This window comes from Cystoisospora suis (assembly GCF_002600585.1).
Source record: "Cystoisospora suis strain Wien I chromosome Unknown contig_7755, whole genome shotgun sequence".
NCBI lineage: Eukaryota > Apicomplexa > Conoidasida > Eucoccidiorida > Sarcocystidae > Cystoisospora > Cystoisospora suis.
In genome coordinates, this window is record NW_027160540.1 from 263 (window position 1) to 14,757 (window position 14,495).

General features: G+C 39.8%; 3 protein-coding genes across 3 annotated transcripts in view; 2 read left to right on the plus strand and 1 right to left on the minus strand.

Annotated features, from left to right (window-relative positions):
- The first annotated feature begins 1,076 nt into the window (after positions 1 to 1,076).
- On the plus strand, positions 1,077 to 3,045 carry CSUI_010558 (uncharacterized protein). The gene has a single exon (XM_068070661.1). It carries the CDS (start codon positions 1,411 to 1,413, stop codon positions 2,185 to 2,187), a length of 777 nt encoding a protein of 258 aa, XP_067917361.1. The 5' UTR covers positions 1,077 to 1,410; the 3' UTR covers positions 2,188 to 3,045.
- Positions 3,046 to 4,020: 975 nt separating this feature from the next.
- CSUI_010559 (rrna-processing protein) lies at positions 4,021 to 11,587 on the minus strand. The gene is made up of 7 exons (XM_068070662.1): positions 11,116 to 11,587; positions 9,769 to 9,977; positions 8,426 to 8,493; positions 7,450 to 7,524; positions 6,896 to 7,044; positions 5,976 to 6,136; positions 4,021 to 4,961 (listed from the first exon to the last, which is right to left on the minus strand). Exons 2-7 carry the CDS (start codon positions 9,769 to 9,771, stop codon positions 4,812 to 4,814), a joined length of 606 nt encoding a protein of 201 aa, XP_067917362.1. The 5' UTR covers positions 9,772 to 9,977; positions 11,116 to 11,587; the 3' UTR covers positions 4,021 to 4,811.
- A 32-nt stretch (positions 11,588 to 11,619) lies between these two features.
- The window catches only part of CSUI_010560 (uncharacterized protein), a 3,341-nt gene continuing 465 nt past the window's right edge, over positions 11,620 to 14,495 (plus strand). The window contains exons 1-2 of the mRNA XM_068070663.1: positions 11,620 to 13,489; positions 14,236 to 14,493. Of these exons, the coding sequence (XP_067917363.1) occupies positions 13,358 to 13,489; positions 14,236 to 14,493 (390 nt within the window). The 5' untranslated portion in view covers positions 11,620 to 13,357. The remainder of the gene's footprint in view (positions 13,490 to 14,235; positions 14,494 to 14,495) is intronic.

The window sequence follows — 14,495 nt, forward strand, 5'->3', positions numbered from 1 at the left end:
AACAGCTATGTAAAGATGTATATATATATATACATCTATCTATTATGTATCTACATAGAAGTGTATCTGAATATGTGTCTGGTATATCCTACCCTCGATAGAGCTAAAGTCTTTGCGTTTTGATCTGCAGTAGAAATGTGTGAGATGCTTGGAGTTGTCTCGAGTGTATATACACCTATAGCGAGGAGACGTCTTCAAACACATCTAACAGAGAAAAACATCTATACCTATACAGTGAGATATCTCTCCCTGTAGATCTATCTATATACATAAACCTGTATCGTCATATCCATACGTAGATAATAGAGATGTAGAGTACTCCTAGATCGACAAAATCTCTTTCTTTGACAAGAAAGGTAGCAAAAGATGAAGGGGATAAGGTGAGAATAGAATAGAAAACTATGCTTGGCGAAAAAGGATAGAAATGGCTTTGACGTGTTTTGAGGAGGAAGATGATCGATTCCTTCAGTCTCTATCTCTCTCTCTCTCTAAGCAGCGAAGTAGAAAAAGAACCGATCCATCCGTCTTGAAGAGACGATATCTCTATAGCTTTAGTCTATCTATCCATCCATCTATCTCGCTAAAGAGAGATAAAGAAAAGCGGAAGAAAAGAATAGATGTATCTATGCAGTACATCGGCATGCACTTGAGATCTATGAACAAAAGGGTAAGGGAGAGGCATGGGTAAAAGAAGGATTTCTTGGGTGATCTCAAGACAAAGGACTCAAAACAGATGTAGAAGAAAGAAGAATAAGGAGATGGAGAGAAGAAGCAGCTGTATGTACACCGGAAATCATGGATCACTGCACGACATGCGGAAGCAAGAAAAATTTGACGGTCAGAAGAATTAATGAGAGAGGTCTTTCGAGTTCTATCTTTCTAAGGACAGAAGGAAAAGGAGCTGTTGTTCTTTTTTCTGTCGTTCTTTTCTTCTTAGATCTCCTTTCTTTCTCTCTCTCATTTCTTTTTCATAATTTCTCTCTCTCCGTCTATCTCTCGCTTTTCTCTTCATTCCCGCCGCCGCCCGCGCTGTACCATGCATGCAAGGGCATGCGGACGGGTCTTAAATCTTTTCTAGAGAGGATTCGTCTCTCTGCTCTAGGCATTCTGGAAAGCTTTGATTGCTTTCTTTTCTGTTTCTTTTCTTTCCTTTCCGTGTGGACTATATTCAAAGCTTCTGCGCCTTTTCATTCTGACCTAGAGACTTAGTCTCTCGCTTTTTAGAGGCTCTCTGAAGAAAGAAATAGAAAAGCTTGTCGCTCGTTCGGTTTCCTTCGTTCTCGCTCCTCACTCTAGGTGTATGGCAGTCGTAGTAGTAGTAGGCAGGTGGGAGCTCTTGAGGTGTATGTACACCTGAGAGGACAGGGGTTTCTGGTAAGCGTGAATGCTGTCATGTATTGAAACAGCAAGATGAGTTCTTTCTTTTCTTTCCGCGTTTCCTCTGCTTCTAGGAAGGACTTTTCATTCTTCTGTAATGTCAGCAAATCAAGAGCAGGAGGAAGAAGAGAATATTCCGGCGAAGTATGCTTGAGAAATAGCGAGGCATCGTCCTCTCGAGAATCCTCTGACTGTCTTTTCTCACACCGACCATCCTTTTCTTTTCTTTCTTTCTCCTTTCCTCACACATTTTCATCTTCTTCTCTCTCTTTCGCTCCTTCCTCTGTCTCTTCTCCCCCATACAGCAACATGCTCTCCTCACGTTTTCTTAACCGTTGCTTCTTTCAGCGGGCCATAACGAACGACTCTTCATCCTTCTCTTCTTTCTTGAAAAGTTCAAGCTCTCTTTCTTTCTCTTCATCTTCGTCTTCTCTTCCTTCTCCTTCTGTCTCTTCCTCTCCGATCGTATCCACCCCGTCTTCTTCTTCCTCCTCTTTTTCAGGTGTACATACACCCTACCCTTATCTTTCACCCCCTCGCTATTCCTTCTTTTTCTCGGGCTACAGCACACCCCAATCCCCTCAGAAGAAAGCTCGAGGAATTTCCATCACTTTCGTGGCTGTCGTGTTTCTAATGCCTACGATATGTGTGTATTTCGGCTCTTCTCCTTCTCTCTTGAATTGGTGGATGCGGTCTTATCGCCTTGTAGAATACTTTCCTCAAGCTGACCCGAGAATAATTCCTGCTATCTTTCATGGCAAGACCCCCCCTGCGAAAAGTGAAGATAGCGATATACACACCAATAGATAGATGCTAGAAAGACGACAGAGACAAGGACGTAGATAGATAGAGATCAAAGAGGACTCATCATAAACAGACGCAGAGATATCAAAGATAGATAGACAGATAGATTAAAGATAGATAGACAGGTAGGTAGGTAGATAGAGAAGGAAGGAAGAAGCAAACACCATTGTACGAAGAGGAATGTCTTTCTTGTTCTTCTTCTTTTTGCGGGGAGAGGATCCGTTGACTTTTCTTCTCCTTCGCTTTCTCGAATCTTTTCTTTTTCATGTGGTACTTCTTCACGGATGAGGGGAAGAAGAGCGAGAAGAGCAGTCTTAGTGAGGGGTTTGCATGGCGATAGTGAGGAATGAGATAAGTCTACATCTGTGAATGAACAAAGAAAGAAAGAGAGAAAGAGAGAAGAAGAAATGAAAGACCGAATCGAGACAAACGACCATCTATGTAATAGACGACGGTACAGGTGTCTGTCTCTTCATTTATTTCTCTTTTTCTTTAAGTCAAACGTCGTTCATCTATCTATCTATCTATTTATCTATCGGTTTGTAATCTATGTAGGGCGTGTCTATCGGCCTATGTGTGTATCCATCTGTATTTTTTTCCATGCATAGATTTGGAGTGGAGTACAGCTCATCATGTGGGGTGTATGTACAGATAGATCGATGGGTAGCTAGGTATTTTGATACAGTGATATGAAGAAAAAGAAAGAAGAGATAGCATCGGAATTGCTTTCTTAGCTGATCCGTTTAAAAAAGGGAGAAAGTTCTTTTCTGTCTGTTTCATTCATCTCGACTTGTGAATGAAAACAAACCTCACCGAGTCTTGTAATATATCAACCTGGAGTGTACGTACACCTCATATCGTGTAGATTTATCGTCTTTCTTCCGTTCGTTCTCTCTCTCTGTCTCCCGTCTTGATTCTTCTTTGCTTTTGCAAGCAACTGTCTTCTTTTCAAAGTTTCGAATGAGAAGAACGAGAGAATTCCTCATTCCTCTCTTCATCAACCCTTCGGAGACAAACCAATGAAGGGGATCACTCAATAAAGAGTTAAGCTCTTCGATCTGCCCCTTTCTCCTCACTAGCCTGATTCTTTTCGAGTGTACATACAGCCATCCATACATGTCTGGGGAAGAATCGATCGATACTCTTGCTTCTTCCTTTCATTCTTTCTCTTCTTGATAAGCAGCTGGAAGGAGAGAGAGAGAGAGAATGGATTCTCTTCAATAGGTCTCAAGAGCTCTGTCTTCTTGTGAAGTATCGAGAAGCGTTTCTGTCATTCAGAGAAGTGGTAAGATACAGATAGACCGATCTTTGTGTGTTTATTTAAGATAACTTCTATCTACGTCCTCATCGCTATTCTTCTCTTCTAGTAGAAACGATGCGAAGTTAACGGGGGGTGGAGAGAAAAAAAAAGGATGAGCCGAAGAGGAGTCTTAAAGAACCTCCAGTCACGATAAGAAAAGAAAATCCTTCTGGCTTAGTCCTTCGTATACAGAGACATACATAGACACATATATAGATAGGACTGACCTACCTGATACCTTTCTTTCTTCCTATACAAAGCAAGAAGAGCGAAGAAAAGAAGAAACTAGAAGGTCTCCGCATCAATAAGAGAAGATGACTGGAATGATTGCTCTTATCATTCATTCTTTCTTTCTTTCTTTCTCTCTCCAAGCTTCTTGGAAGAGAGAGAAAGAAAAACCATCCTTCTTCTCTGTCTCTTTTTTTGTTTCTTAAAAGATTAATCTGGCAGAACTCTGGGGATTTCTTCACCTAAGAAAGACGAAACTGCGCTCTTTCTTTTCTTTCTTTCTTTCTCTCCAACTTCTCACTAAAGCGATGGATCGGTCTATATCCACCCCACTTACTCTTCAACTAAAGCAGAAGAGATTTTCTTTCTTTCTTTCTTTTTTTCTCTCCCAACTAGAGAAAAGAAGAAATCTCCAGACAGAAGGGAAGAAGAAGATATGAAGAAAGAAGAGAGAGGAAAGAGAAACCTAGAAGGGAGAGAGAGAGGATATAGAGAGGACAAATTCAGGAGATCGGTTTGAGAGCGTTAGTTAGAAGAAGCTCTCGAAATATGAGACAGAGAGAAACTTTCCTCTGCATGCGAAAGAAGGAAGTCCGATCTACAGAAACAGATAGAATAGACCAGACAGACAATGTGTAGCCAGCCATCCAGCTACTTTTTCACATACAGATATACATATACAGCATACACAGACAGGTTGATAGGATACATGAAGATAGATAGATGAAGAGGCGGGCTCATAGAAGGACTTCTTTGTATGGAGTATAGACACCTGTATCCATGACTGTAGGCAAACCGTCGATCCTTGCTCTACATAGAAATGATCGCTCTCGCTGGAGAGAGAGAGAGAGGCAAAACGTACGACAGACAATTCTTTATCTTTCACGATAGCAAAGAAGAAACAAGTGACAAGACACGCAAAAGAGGAGAAAAAGACAGAGGGAAAACAAGAAGAAGAGAAAGAAACACAGAAGACAAAAACACTTGATGTCTAGGCCGGAATTGTGTCTCTGTATCATCTATATATATATATATTTATACATGTATGTAGAGTGGGGTGTACATACACTCGAAGAGGGGTTGTTTTTTTTTTTTCTGTTGACTATTTCGATGAAGGGACAGCTGCAATGGCGTCGGGTAATCTTTCGACAGCAAATTTGTGGTTTTTAACGTAGACGATCGGAACCCCTGGAATCTTTCTTATTCTTCTCTTCAAGTCTTTATCATTCGTCGCTACGAGATAACATTTATGCTGAAAAAGCCAAAGAATGAAAAAGAAAGAAGAAGAGAACAAGGTGAGAAAGAGAAAGGAGAGTCACATGAAGAGAAAGAAAATTAAGCATCATAAAACTCTACTTCTTCAATCTGTCTGTTTTACTTCTCCAACATATACATACATATATATATATACAGAGATAGAGAGAGAATGTACGTAAGATAGATCCGTTATACACAACTGTATCAGTACATATACAGATAGATAGATAGATTAACGATAGATAGATGAATAGAAAACATGAATAGACATTGTCTACTCGTCATAGCTGGACGACAATCGTGACACGTAGGTGTATGTATGTCTCCATACATATACCTATATATGCATATATATATATATATATATGCCTATCTTATATATCAGGAAATGTACATATATGAGTAAGTTCATGTATCACTGCAGGAGCAGCAGCAGACAGATATAGATACCTCTCTCTCTCTTTATGTTTGGATTTCTATGCATCGAGAGACAAGGTGTAGACCTCCTCTAGGCTCAGGATCTTCGGAGAGAGAGCTAAAGTAAAGAAAGAATAGAGACTGGACTGAGAGAGACAGTGAGAATCTTTTACTAGAGAAAAGACCCAAACACAGAAGAATAGAAGAAGAAAGAAAGGAAAGAAAAATCTATCCTGTCTCGGCGAGCTAAAGACGAAAAAGAAAAGAGAATACTTTCACGCTATGACTATTTATAGACATATAGAGATAGAAATGTGTGTACTCATATGTACGAAAGTGAGAACTACAACTTTTAGGTTAGATATGTAGCCATGGTGTATATACACCGAGAGTAGTGATACAGGAGACATAGTCGTAAAGTTTCTCATCGAATCACCATTCTCAATAGAAAAGATCGGATAAAGAACGTTGCATACATCTGAGACAGAAGATAGGAATGACTAAAGAGAAAAGAATAGGCAGAAGTATTCTTCATTATGCTGTATCTTTTTCTTTCTTTCTTTCTTTCGCTTCTCGTTGTCTCTTATTTTACCTCCGTAACACGCCGTACTATACAGTCATCAGCGTAAGTTCCTTGGTGGCAGCATGTAAGCCGTTTGAATCGACGATCTTTTGCAAGAGCTAGCGCTAGCCGATATCGATGTCCTAGCTTCTCAAGCTCTCCAATCACACAGTCCGTTACACATGGAATACCTGGTGTATATACACCACACACATTATGTATAGAAAGAAGAAGTAAAGAATAACGCTATAGGGAAGGATAGAAAGGTGTATACTCTAAGAGTAGCGATGGATGAAGAGGAGTGAGAGGTTTCTCTATCGCCTGTCTCTAAACACCGATAGGGAGTCAAGAGACAATAGAAACACGACCAAAATTCAATAATAGAAAGGAAAGAGGAACTTTGGACGAACGAAAGACATCCCGAGATAACGATCTGGTGTATGTACACCTGAATGGTCGTGGTGTACGTACACCTGGAGAGATGTTTTACGCATGCACCGGACATGACCCGGAACTAGGGAAACCGTTCCTGTATGAAGAGATCAGTGATCGTAAGGAGTCGAAATGGAAAAGAAGAGAAACGAAAGATGAATCCTGGTTCGGAAAATAAACAATTCATATCTGTACTGTACATACACCGGACAGACAAGGACGACAAGTTTACTGTCTCTATCGTTCGCTTAACTGGTCGCAACGACAAAACGTCTTCTCTTTGATTAGCTACCAATCTATCTGGCTACCTACCTATCTGTCTCTAATCTATTTATCCATCTCTGAACTATCTATCTATCTGTCTATTTCTCGAAGAAGACAAACCCGAGAAAAAAGAGCTTTTCTTCCACACAGCTTCATGAAACCTAATCAGGAAGGGAAAGATGAACTGCGATTGCTGGGGCACGTGAAGAGAAGAACCGGAGGAGAAGAAGAAGAGAATGCTGAGGTGTACGTACACTTGGCAAGTAAGCAATCCATGAATCCTTTCAAGACATCTGTTTTGATCTGGACAGCCGCGTTTACGAAGTTCGTATCGATCAAAATTTGATAAGGAGGAACAAGATTTGTGTTGTATTGAAAGAACATGCTGCTATTCGCCTGAACGCTAAAAGAAGAAAGGAGAAGAAAAGAGACAGAAAAGAAGAGAAAGAAACACCAGACAGGACAAAGGCAAAGAGAGAAAAACAGACACGAAGAAATGGGCTGTACATACACTTGGAATTGAGAGAGAAGACATAGAAGAAGAAGAAGGTTGAGAGAGGGAAGAGAAAGAGAAGAACGAAAGAGGAGAAGAATGTGAACATAAGAGAAAGAAGAGAAGATAGGATGAAAGATGGATCATTTCCTGTCTTCACTCTTCTTCCACAATGAGAAGAAGAAAGGAAAAAGAAGAAGGAAAAAGAAAGAGAAGAAGAAGGAAGAGAAGGGGAAGAAGAAAGATACAGAAGAGAGGAAGAAGAAGATGAATATGAAGAGGAGGAAGGAAGAGGAAAAGATTGTCTTCTCTTACTGTTCGCGAATAGCTTCTTCTCTTCTCTTTTTCTTCGCTTCGCGTGCGAGAGATTTCTTGTCGTCACCCTTCTTTCTAAATAAGGAAAGAACACAAAAGATAGGTGAAGAAGAGATCAATAGACGAGCTGGGCGGAGAGATAGATTAAAGATAGATTGAAGATAAATTAAAGATAGATGAATAGACAGATTGAAGATAGATAGATTAAAGTTAGATAGACCAAAGGCGGATAGATAGGCTACGGATAGATGGGAGGCCTTCTTGTCGTTCAATGAAGCTAGACAGACATAGAGACTGGCCACATTCTCTGGGTACTAGACACGTGTCTACTACCAGCTGGCGGGATGGCTAGTTAAGAAACGCATACCTACAGAGATATATATGTATGCACCAATATATATATATATAGATATATATATATATATGGCGGCCACAGAATCGAAAAAAGGCCATTGGAGAGAAGGGCTTTTCAATCATCCGCCACGCCTTTCAATCGAGCAGGTAGCTAATAGACCTCCATAGACTCTTCCTTACGCTATAGATTAGATTTCTATCTACCTAACTTATAAGTAGATCTATCTAACTCCATGTGTCTATCTATCTATCTATATATATATGCCGAGGTATACGTATCAACGCCTTCAGGAGAGTATTTTCTACCAGCAGGTTTCGATATCTGTCTATCTAGCTAGCTAGCTAGCTAGCTGTTTTAAGTCTCTATCTATCTATGTATTTATGTCTTTATTTGCATTCATTCATGTGCGTGTAGATGCTTTTCAAAATTCCATGTAAGAAGAGGAGAGACAGTCGATGGTCTCTCGTCCCCCACGCCGGCGCTATCCGACTCCTTCTCCTACTAGTGAAGAGTCCACTCCACTAGAAGAGACACAGAGAAGAGAAAGAAGAGAAATAGAGATGAGAGAAGAAGAAGAGAGAAGGAGGGAATGCTTTCCTTCTATTGTGTGTTCTCCCTTACAGTCTGTCGTCCTTGGGATTTATGCGTCTCTTTACCGCTGCAAACTTCCTCGTCTTCTTTGCTTTACCCTTCGAAGCACAAGGAAGAAGGATGGAATTGAGAAAGATGAAAGAAAGAGATAAAAAAGAGATGAGAAGGAGAGAAGAGAGAAAGAATTAACAAAGAAAGAGACCGGTACGAGATAAGAAAGAAAGTTGGATAAGGAGATTAAAGAATGAATGAAGATGGCACTTAGATACAAGAATCGCCAGATTCCTCAAAGGAAGGAGAAGAAGAAGAAGGGGAGAGGTAAGATTACTTATTTTGTGGTTTAAATATACACAAGTTGAGAGAAAGAAAAGAAGAAAAAGAAGAAGTGATAGACATATGTACATATATATATATATATATATACGCACCCCTAGGTCTATATATCTCTTAGATTTAAGGAGAAAGAAGATGGAGCTATATATACATATACATGTACAGATATCCATCACAGGGGGATATAAAGACGTATGAATGAATGCGTATATGTATGAATATCTATACCTATGTATATGGATGCATGTATATGTATGAAGGCACTACTACTATTACTACTACTGCTACGCCAAAAGAAGACATACATAAATACATATATACATGAAGAATAGACCTACGTACCTATGTATCTATCTATGTAGAAATCTTTACTTCATCTATCTATGTATGTATCTTTGATCTGTCTATCTATCTCTCGTACATCTATCTATCCATCTTTACGTTACTTCTCTATCGAGAAATATGCTGGGATGTCTACACGAGAATCGCCGTGCATGCAAGGGGGGATTCACCCATACACATTCCAAGACACGTAAGATCTAGATAGCTAGCTAGCTAACTAGACATCCCCGTCACGCAGAAGAAGAGAGAAAGACAGAATGAGAAAGACTTAGTGAATGAATTGACAAGAAACAGAGAAGAAAAGAAGGAAAGAAAGGCGAGAGATAGAACGAGAAAGAAAGGAGTCGTGAAGTGACTTAGACGCGATAGCTGTTTAGGAGAAGTCTTGAAAGATACTAAAGCAGAGGAAAGGAAAAAGAAAAGAAGAATTAGGAAAGAACGAGAAAGCACAAGATGAGAAATTACTGATAGAGAACAAGAAGAAGCTAAGATTACGATGACTAATAGTGAAGGAGTATTCTATTTATTCTACTCTAGTCTATTCAACTCTTCTTCTCCTTTTTCGTATGGTGACAGGTATTGATTAGGATCTTAAAGATTCTCTTCTTGTGACTCGAACTCTTTTCTTTTCTTTCTATTGTCTTTTCCTTCTCCGTTTATAAGCCGAAGGGACACACAGGAGAATTTGTTTGGCTCACCATGGTGACGAAAAGGAAGAGGAAAAGAGAAGAAAAAGAGGAGAAAGAGCAAGAAGATAGAGAAGAGAAGGGAGAGGAGAAAAAGAATGATAAGGAAAAGAAACAGAATGAATGAGATAAGAGAGAAAGGAAGAAGTAAAACGGGAGTTAGGGGGAGAGACGTCAAGAGAAGATGGAGAAGAAGCCGAAGAAGCTTTTCTCATTCACTCCTGAAAGGAAAGAAAAGAACATAAAGAGAAGTAGATACAAAGATGAATAGACACGAAGGCCAGAAAAGATAAAGATAGAAAGAGAGAAAGTACCAAAGTATTCCATTCTTGTCATTCGCATGACGAAAGTCTTTGTAGTTCTTTCTTTCTTTCACTCTTTCTTTTTCCTTGTTGCGTTTTGCCTTCCTTCCTTCGTCTCTTTTTTCCTTTCCTCTCTTTTCTTCTCTTTTCGCTAGAGTACGTAAGTAACGATATACACAACGAGATAGCCTATGGACTGTCACTACACCTTAAACATACACAAATATATAAATATACATACATATATAGATATATATATATATATATGTAGAGAGAGAGGCATATGTGTATATAGAAATACACGAGGAGTAAAGCAACTCACGACGAACGAAGAAGCCGAGGATATCCACACCATCATAGAATGAGATATCTATCTATCTCTCTATCTTTATCTATCTATCTATCTATCTATCTTTAATCTATCTATCTACCTTTAATCTATCTATCTATCTATAATCTATCTATCTATCTATCCATCTATCTATCTGTCTATCCATCTATATCTATATACATCTCAGATTGACAGATATACGTAGATATACAGAGATATATAGACATGGGATAGGTAGCATGTTACATACATCTCCCTCCCTCGTCATATATGTATATATGTATATGTATATATATGTATATATATATATATGTATATATGTATGTAGGTATGTATGGAAGAAGGAGGGAGGTGATGTGAAGAGCGTTGAGGTGTGTGAATGAAGGGAAGAAAGAAAACGAAAGAGAAAGAAAAATCATGCAAAGACAAGGAGAACACGAGACAGAGCAGAGAGACTACAGAAAGAAGAGGAGGAGAGAAGAAGAATCTTCGCCTGTAGTAGTAGTAGTATTAGAAGCAGGAAGAGCGAGAGAGAGAGAGAGGTCGACCCTCCTACAGATGGTAGTAGAGCAGTAGGCGGTCCTGCCACCTACTACTACTACTAGTAAACCTCACAGAAGAGAGAGAATGAATACGAAAAATACAAAAGAGATCTCATAGACAAGAAGAAAGGTCATCTTCAAGACTGGGAAAAGAAAAGAATGGAAAGAAAAAGAAATCCCTTACCCCCGAGAACGAGGAATCTCTCCCTGTCAACTTTCTCTTTATGATCTCGACTTCACGTACACAGAGGGACAGCCAAAAAAGAATGAAGAAGAGAGAAAAGTAGGAAAGTTTCTTCTTCTTCGTCTTCTTCTTCTTCTCTTTCTTTACTTTGTCGCGTGATCCATGCATGAGAGAAGATGAGAAGTCTTTGTCTTTCTCTCTTCTTCTTCTCCTCTGGTTAGGGTCATGAAAAGAAAAGACATCCAACAGCCTCGGGCTTGACTCTGTCTCTTCTTTCTTTCTTTCTTCTTTATCTTTCTCTCAATCTTCTCTTGTGTTCTGCTTCTTTTTCTCTTGTCCTTTCGCTCTTCAATTCCTTCTTGTCAAGATAAACGTCCTACAGAGCTTTGCTCGAGAAAACATGCATGCGCATGCAGGACGACATTTCGCTGTAATGTTGCTTTCTTCTCAACTCGCCTCGCCCTCCTCCTACTCTGCTCTTTCTTCTTGTTCTCTTTTTCCTTCCTTTTCTTATAGCAAAAGTTCGATAAAGTGTAGGAGGAGTTTAATTTATCTCGTGACTGATGAAAGAAGAAGAAGAAGCATGGGAGGAGAAGGAGGAGGTTTCTAGCCATTCTGTAGCTATTGCGTTTGAGTTTGGCGATTTCTTCTCGGCCATCTCTGATGGAGGAGGAGAAGACTTTCCTTCTTAGAAACAGAGAATCTCTCTTTCCTTCTTCTTTGCGTTTCTTTGGTTATATTCTTTTCCTTGTTTCTTTCATGCTCTTCTCCTCTTTCGTCGCCCTTGCATCTCCTGTAGAGAGAAAGAGAAAGAGCAGAGAGCTCTTCTTGTCAAAGGAAAGAAACTTCCTTTTTCCATTCACTTTTTTCGAGGAAGAGAGATTCCACATTCTTCTTCTTCTTTCATACCTCCTGTCGTCGCTTCAAGGCCTCTTTCCTCTTTCTTGCCTTTCTCTGTCTTTCTTTTCTTTGTTTCTTCTTTTCTCCTCGGACGTCAACTAGCCGGTCGTTTTCTTTCTTTCCTTGTCATCTTTTTCTTTCTTTCTTTCTCCCCTCATTTTCTTCTCTTTTCTTGTTTCGCTCCATTCGCACCGTATCTTCTTTCTCCTGTCTTCTCTCTCTTTTGCGTCTTTCGGTTACTTTCTTCTAGTTCAAACTTACAATGTCTTCTTGATCTCTTCCCCTCTTCTTCTTTCTCTCGTCTTCTCGCCTTCTGAACTCTCCCATTCTCTCTTTCTTTCTCTCTTTCTTCCTTTTCTTTTTTCTTGGTCTGACTCTTCTTCCTTTCTTTCTCTCTGCAAGGGTGTCGATAGAAAGTAACTTTCTCTTCTTTCTTTTTCGCACTCTCTCATTCCCTCATCTCTCGTGAAATCCCACGCGCAGGCAAGGAAGAAGGAAGAATCTCTTCTCTTCTTCTTCTTTTTAATCCAACACCTATATCTCTCCTTTCTTTCTTTCTTGTTCTCTGAATCCTTTCTTTAGAATAAGAAGAGAAGAAATCGTGAAGAATCTCGAGAAGGACGGATGGAGAGCCTTCTTCTCTAGGCATAAGGAAAGAGAGACTAATGTGCAAGAGAGAGAAGAGAGAAAGAAGAAGAAGAAAAGAAAAAGAAAGTAATTTCCGTATACACACCACTGACTGGATAGGAAGTCTTTTGAAACAAGCTCCCACTTTCTCCTTGTCTTTCCTCTCTTCTTTCTTTCTTTCTTTTCTCGTCACACAGTTACTTCTAAAGGTGTCGATGATTCTTGAAGTCCTTATGCAGAGATCGATGGAAAGAAAGTAGAAAAGAAGCATTCGAGAAGAGAGAAGGGAAAAAGTAACAGACAGACAGAGAGAAGGGTGCTCGTGCTTGACAGTAGTCATTTCGTTTTCTTCTCTTTCTCTCGCTTCTTCTTCTTCTTCTTTTTCTTCTCTTTCTCTTTTTTTCTTTTCTATCGATTGAAGCAAAAGGAGAAATTTCCTTTCGATTCTTTTTGAAAGAGAAAGACCACAGCGACAGGAGGGAAAGAAAGAAAGAAAGAAAGGAAGAAGAAAAGAAAGAAACAGAAAGAGCTGAAGAAAGTAACATAGAAGAGAAGAAGTGTTCGCTCGCTTCACCTCGTTCTCTCCCGTCTTCTCTCGTGTCTCTAGTCTCTTCCTTTCTCTTTCTCTCCATTTTTCTTTCTCTTTCTCTTCTTCTTTTCTTTCGTCCTATCTTATGAATGCTTTTCTCTTTTCTTGTTCTTTTCGTCAAGAAGGATGGGGTGGCTTTCCGGCAGTTCTTTTTCGTCTTTTTCTTCTTCTTCGTCGAAGAAGAAGAAAAACGCCTCCCCCGCAGTAGAGGAAGAGACACGGCAGACAGGGAGAAAGGAAAGATATTTCCATCACAAGGTGAGGAGAGAAACCCCTTGTCTTCATCCTGTACAGCAAGCAAAAAAGAAAGAAAGAAAGAAAGGAGTGAGAGAGAAAGAAGAAACGTCCTAATGGGTCTCTCTTTTTCTGTTTGAAGATGAGAAGGAAATGTGGGGTTTGTGCTTGAGAGGAGAGAAGTCTTCTCTACTACTACGCCAGGCAGGGTGCTGGTCTACATCGTGAGGTGTACGTACACCTTGGTTTTTTTTCTTTTCTAGTTCGCATGCATGTGTTTAGAGAAATGAAGAGAGAGATAAATCCATATCGCTTCTTTCTTTCTTATTTATCTATATCTCTCCGTTCACATGTATCTATGCACACATATATATAGTTTCTGTAGGAGATTGATTGAAGTTAGCAGATACACTACAGGAAAAGGGAAGAAGAAGAAGAGAGGGAGAAAGTCTTTTCTGAAAGAAGTTCACTAGCGCTATAAGTGGACGTTTTCAGAGAACGAAAGACAGACCAAATGTTTTCTTCTCTTGTATTGCACGCCAGGCTACTACAGAGCTGAGGTGTATGTACACCGCATCAACGAGGCCAGTCCGTCCCAACTCTCTTTCGCCTAGTCACCCGCGGACGTAGTGCTCCTGTGCGTTTCTCCGTGTATGCATCTACATATATATGTGTATATATTTCCTCTCTTATTGTGTTTCTTCTTCATTCGTATTTCTTCTTTCTTTCTTTCTTTCTTCCTTTGTTTCTTTCTGCTTTATCGTTTTCAGGAGTCTTTCAGCGAGGACAGATGGGAGAGGGAGGAAGGGTCACTGAGAGACCCTTTCTCTCATTCTCGTCATCTTCAAACTTCTTTTTCTTCTTCTCCTCCCCCTCCAGGTCCCTTTCCTTCTTCAGATAGGATATCTTCTTATCCTTATCTTCCTCAGTCTAACCAGGTGTCATCTGATCTTCATTCATCTTCTTATTTAGATCCTTTTTCTTCTCCTCATCCATCTCGAACTCCGGTGTATGTACACCCCAGTCACCT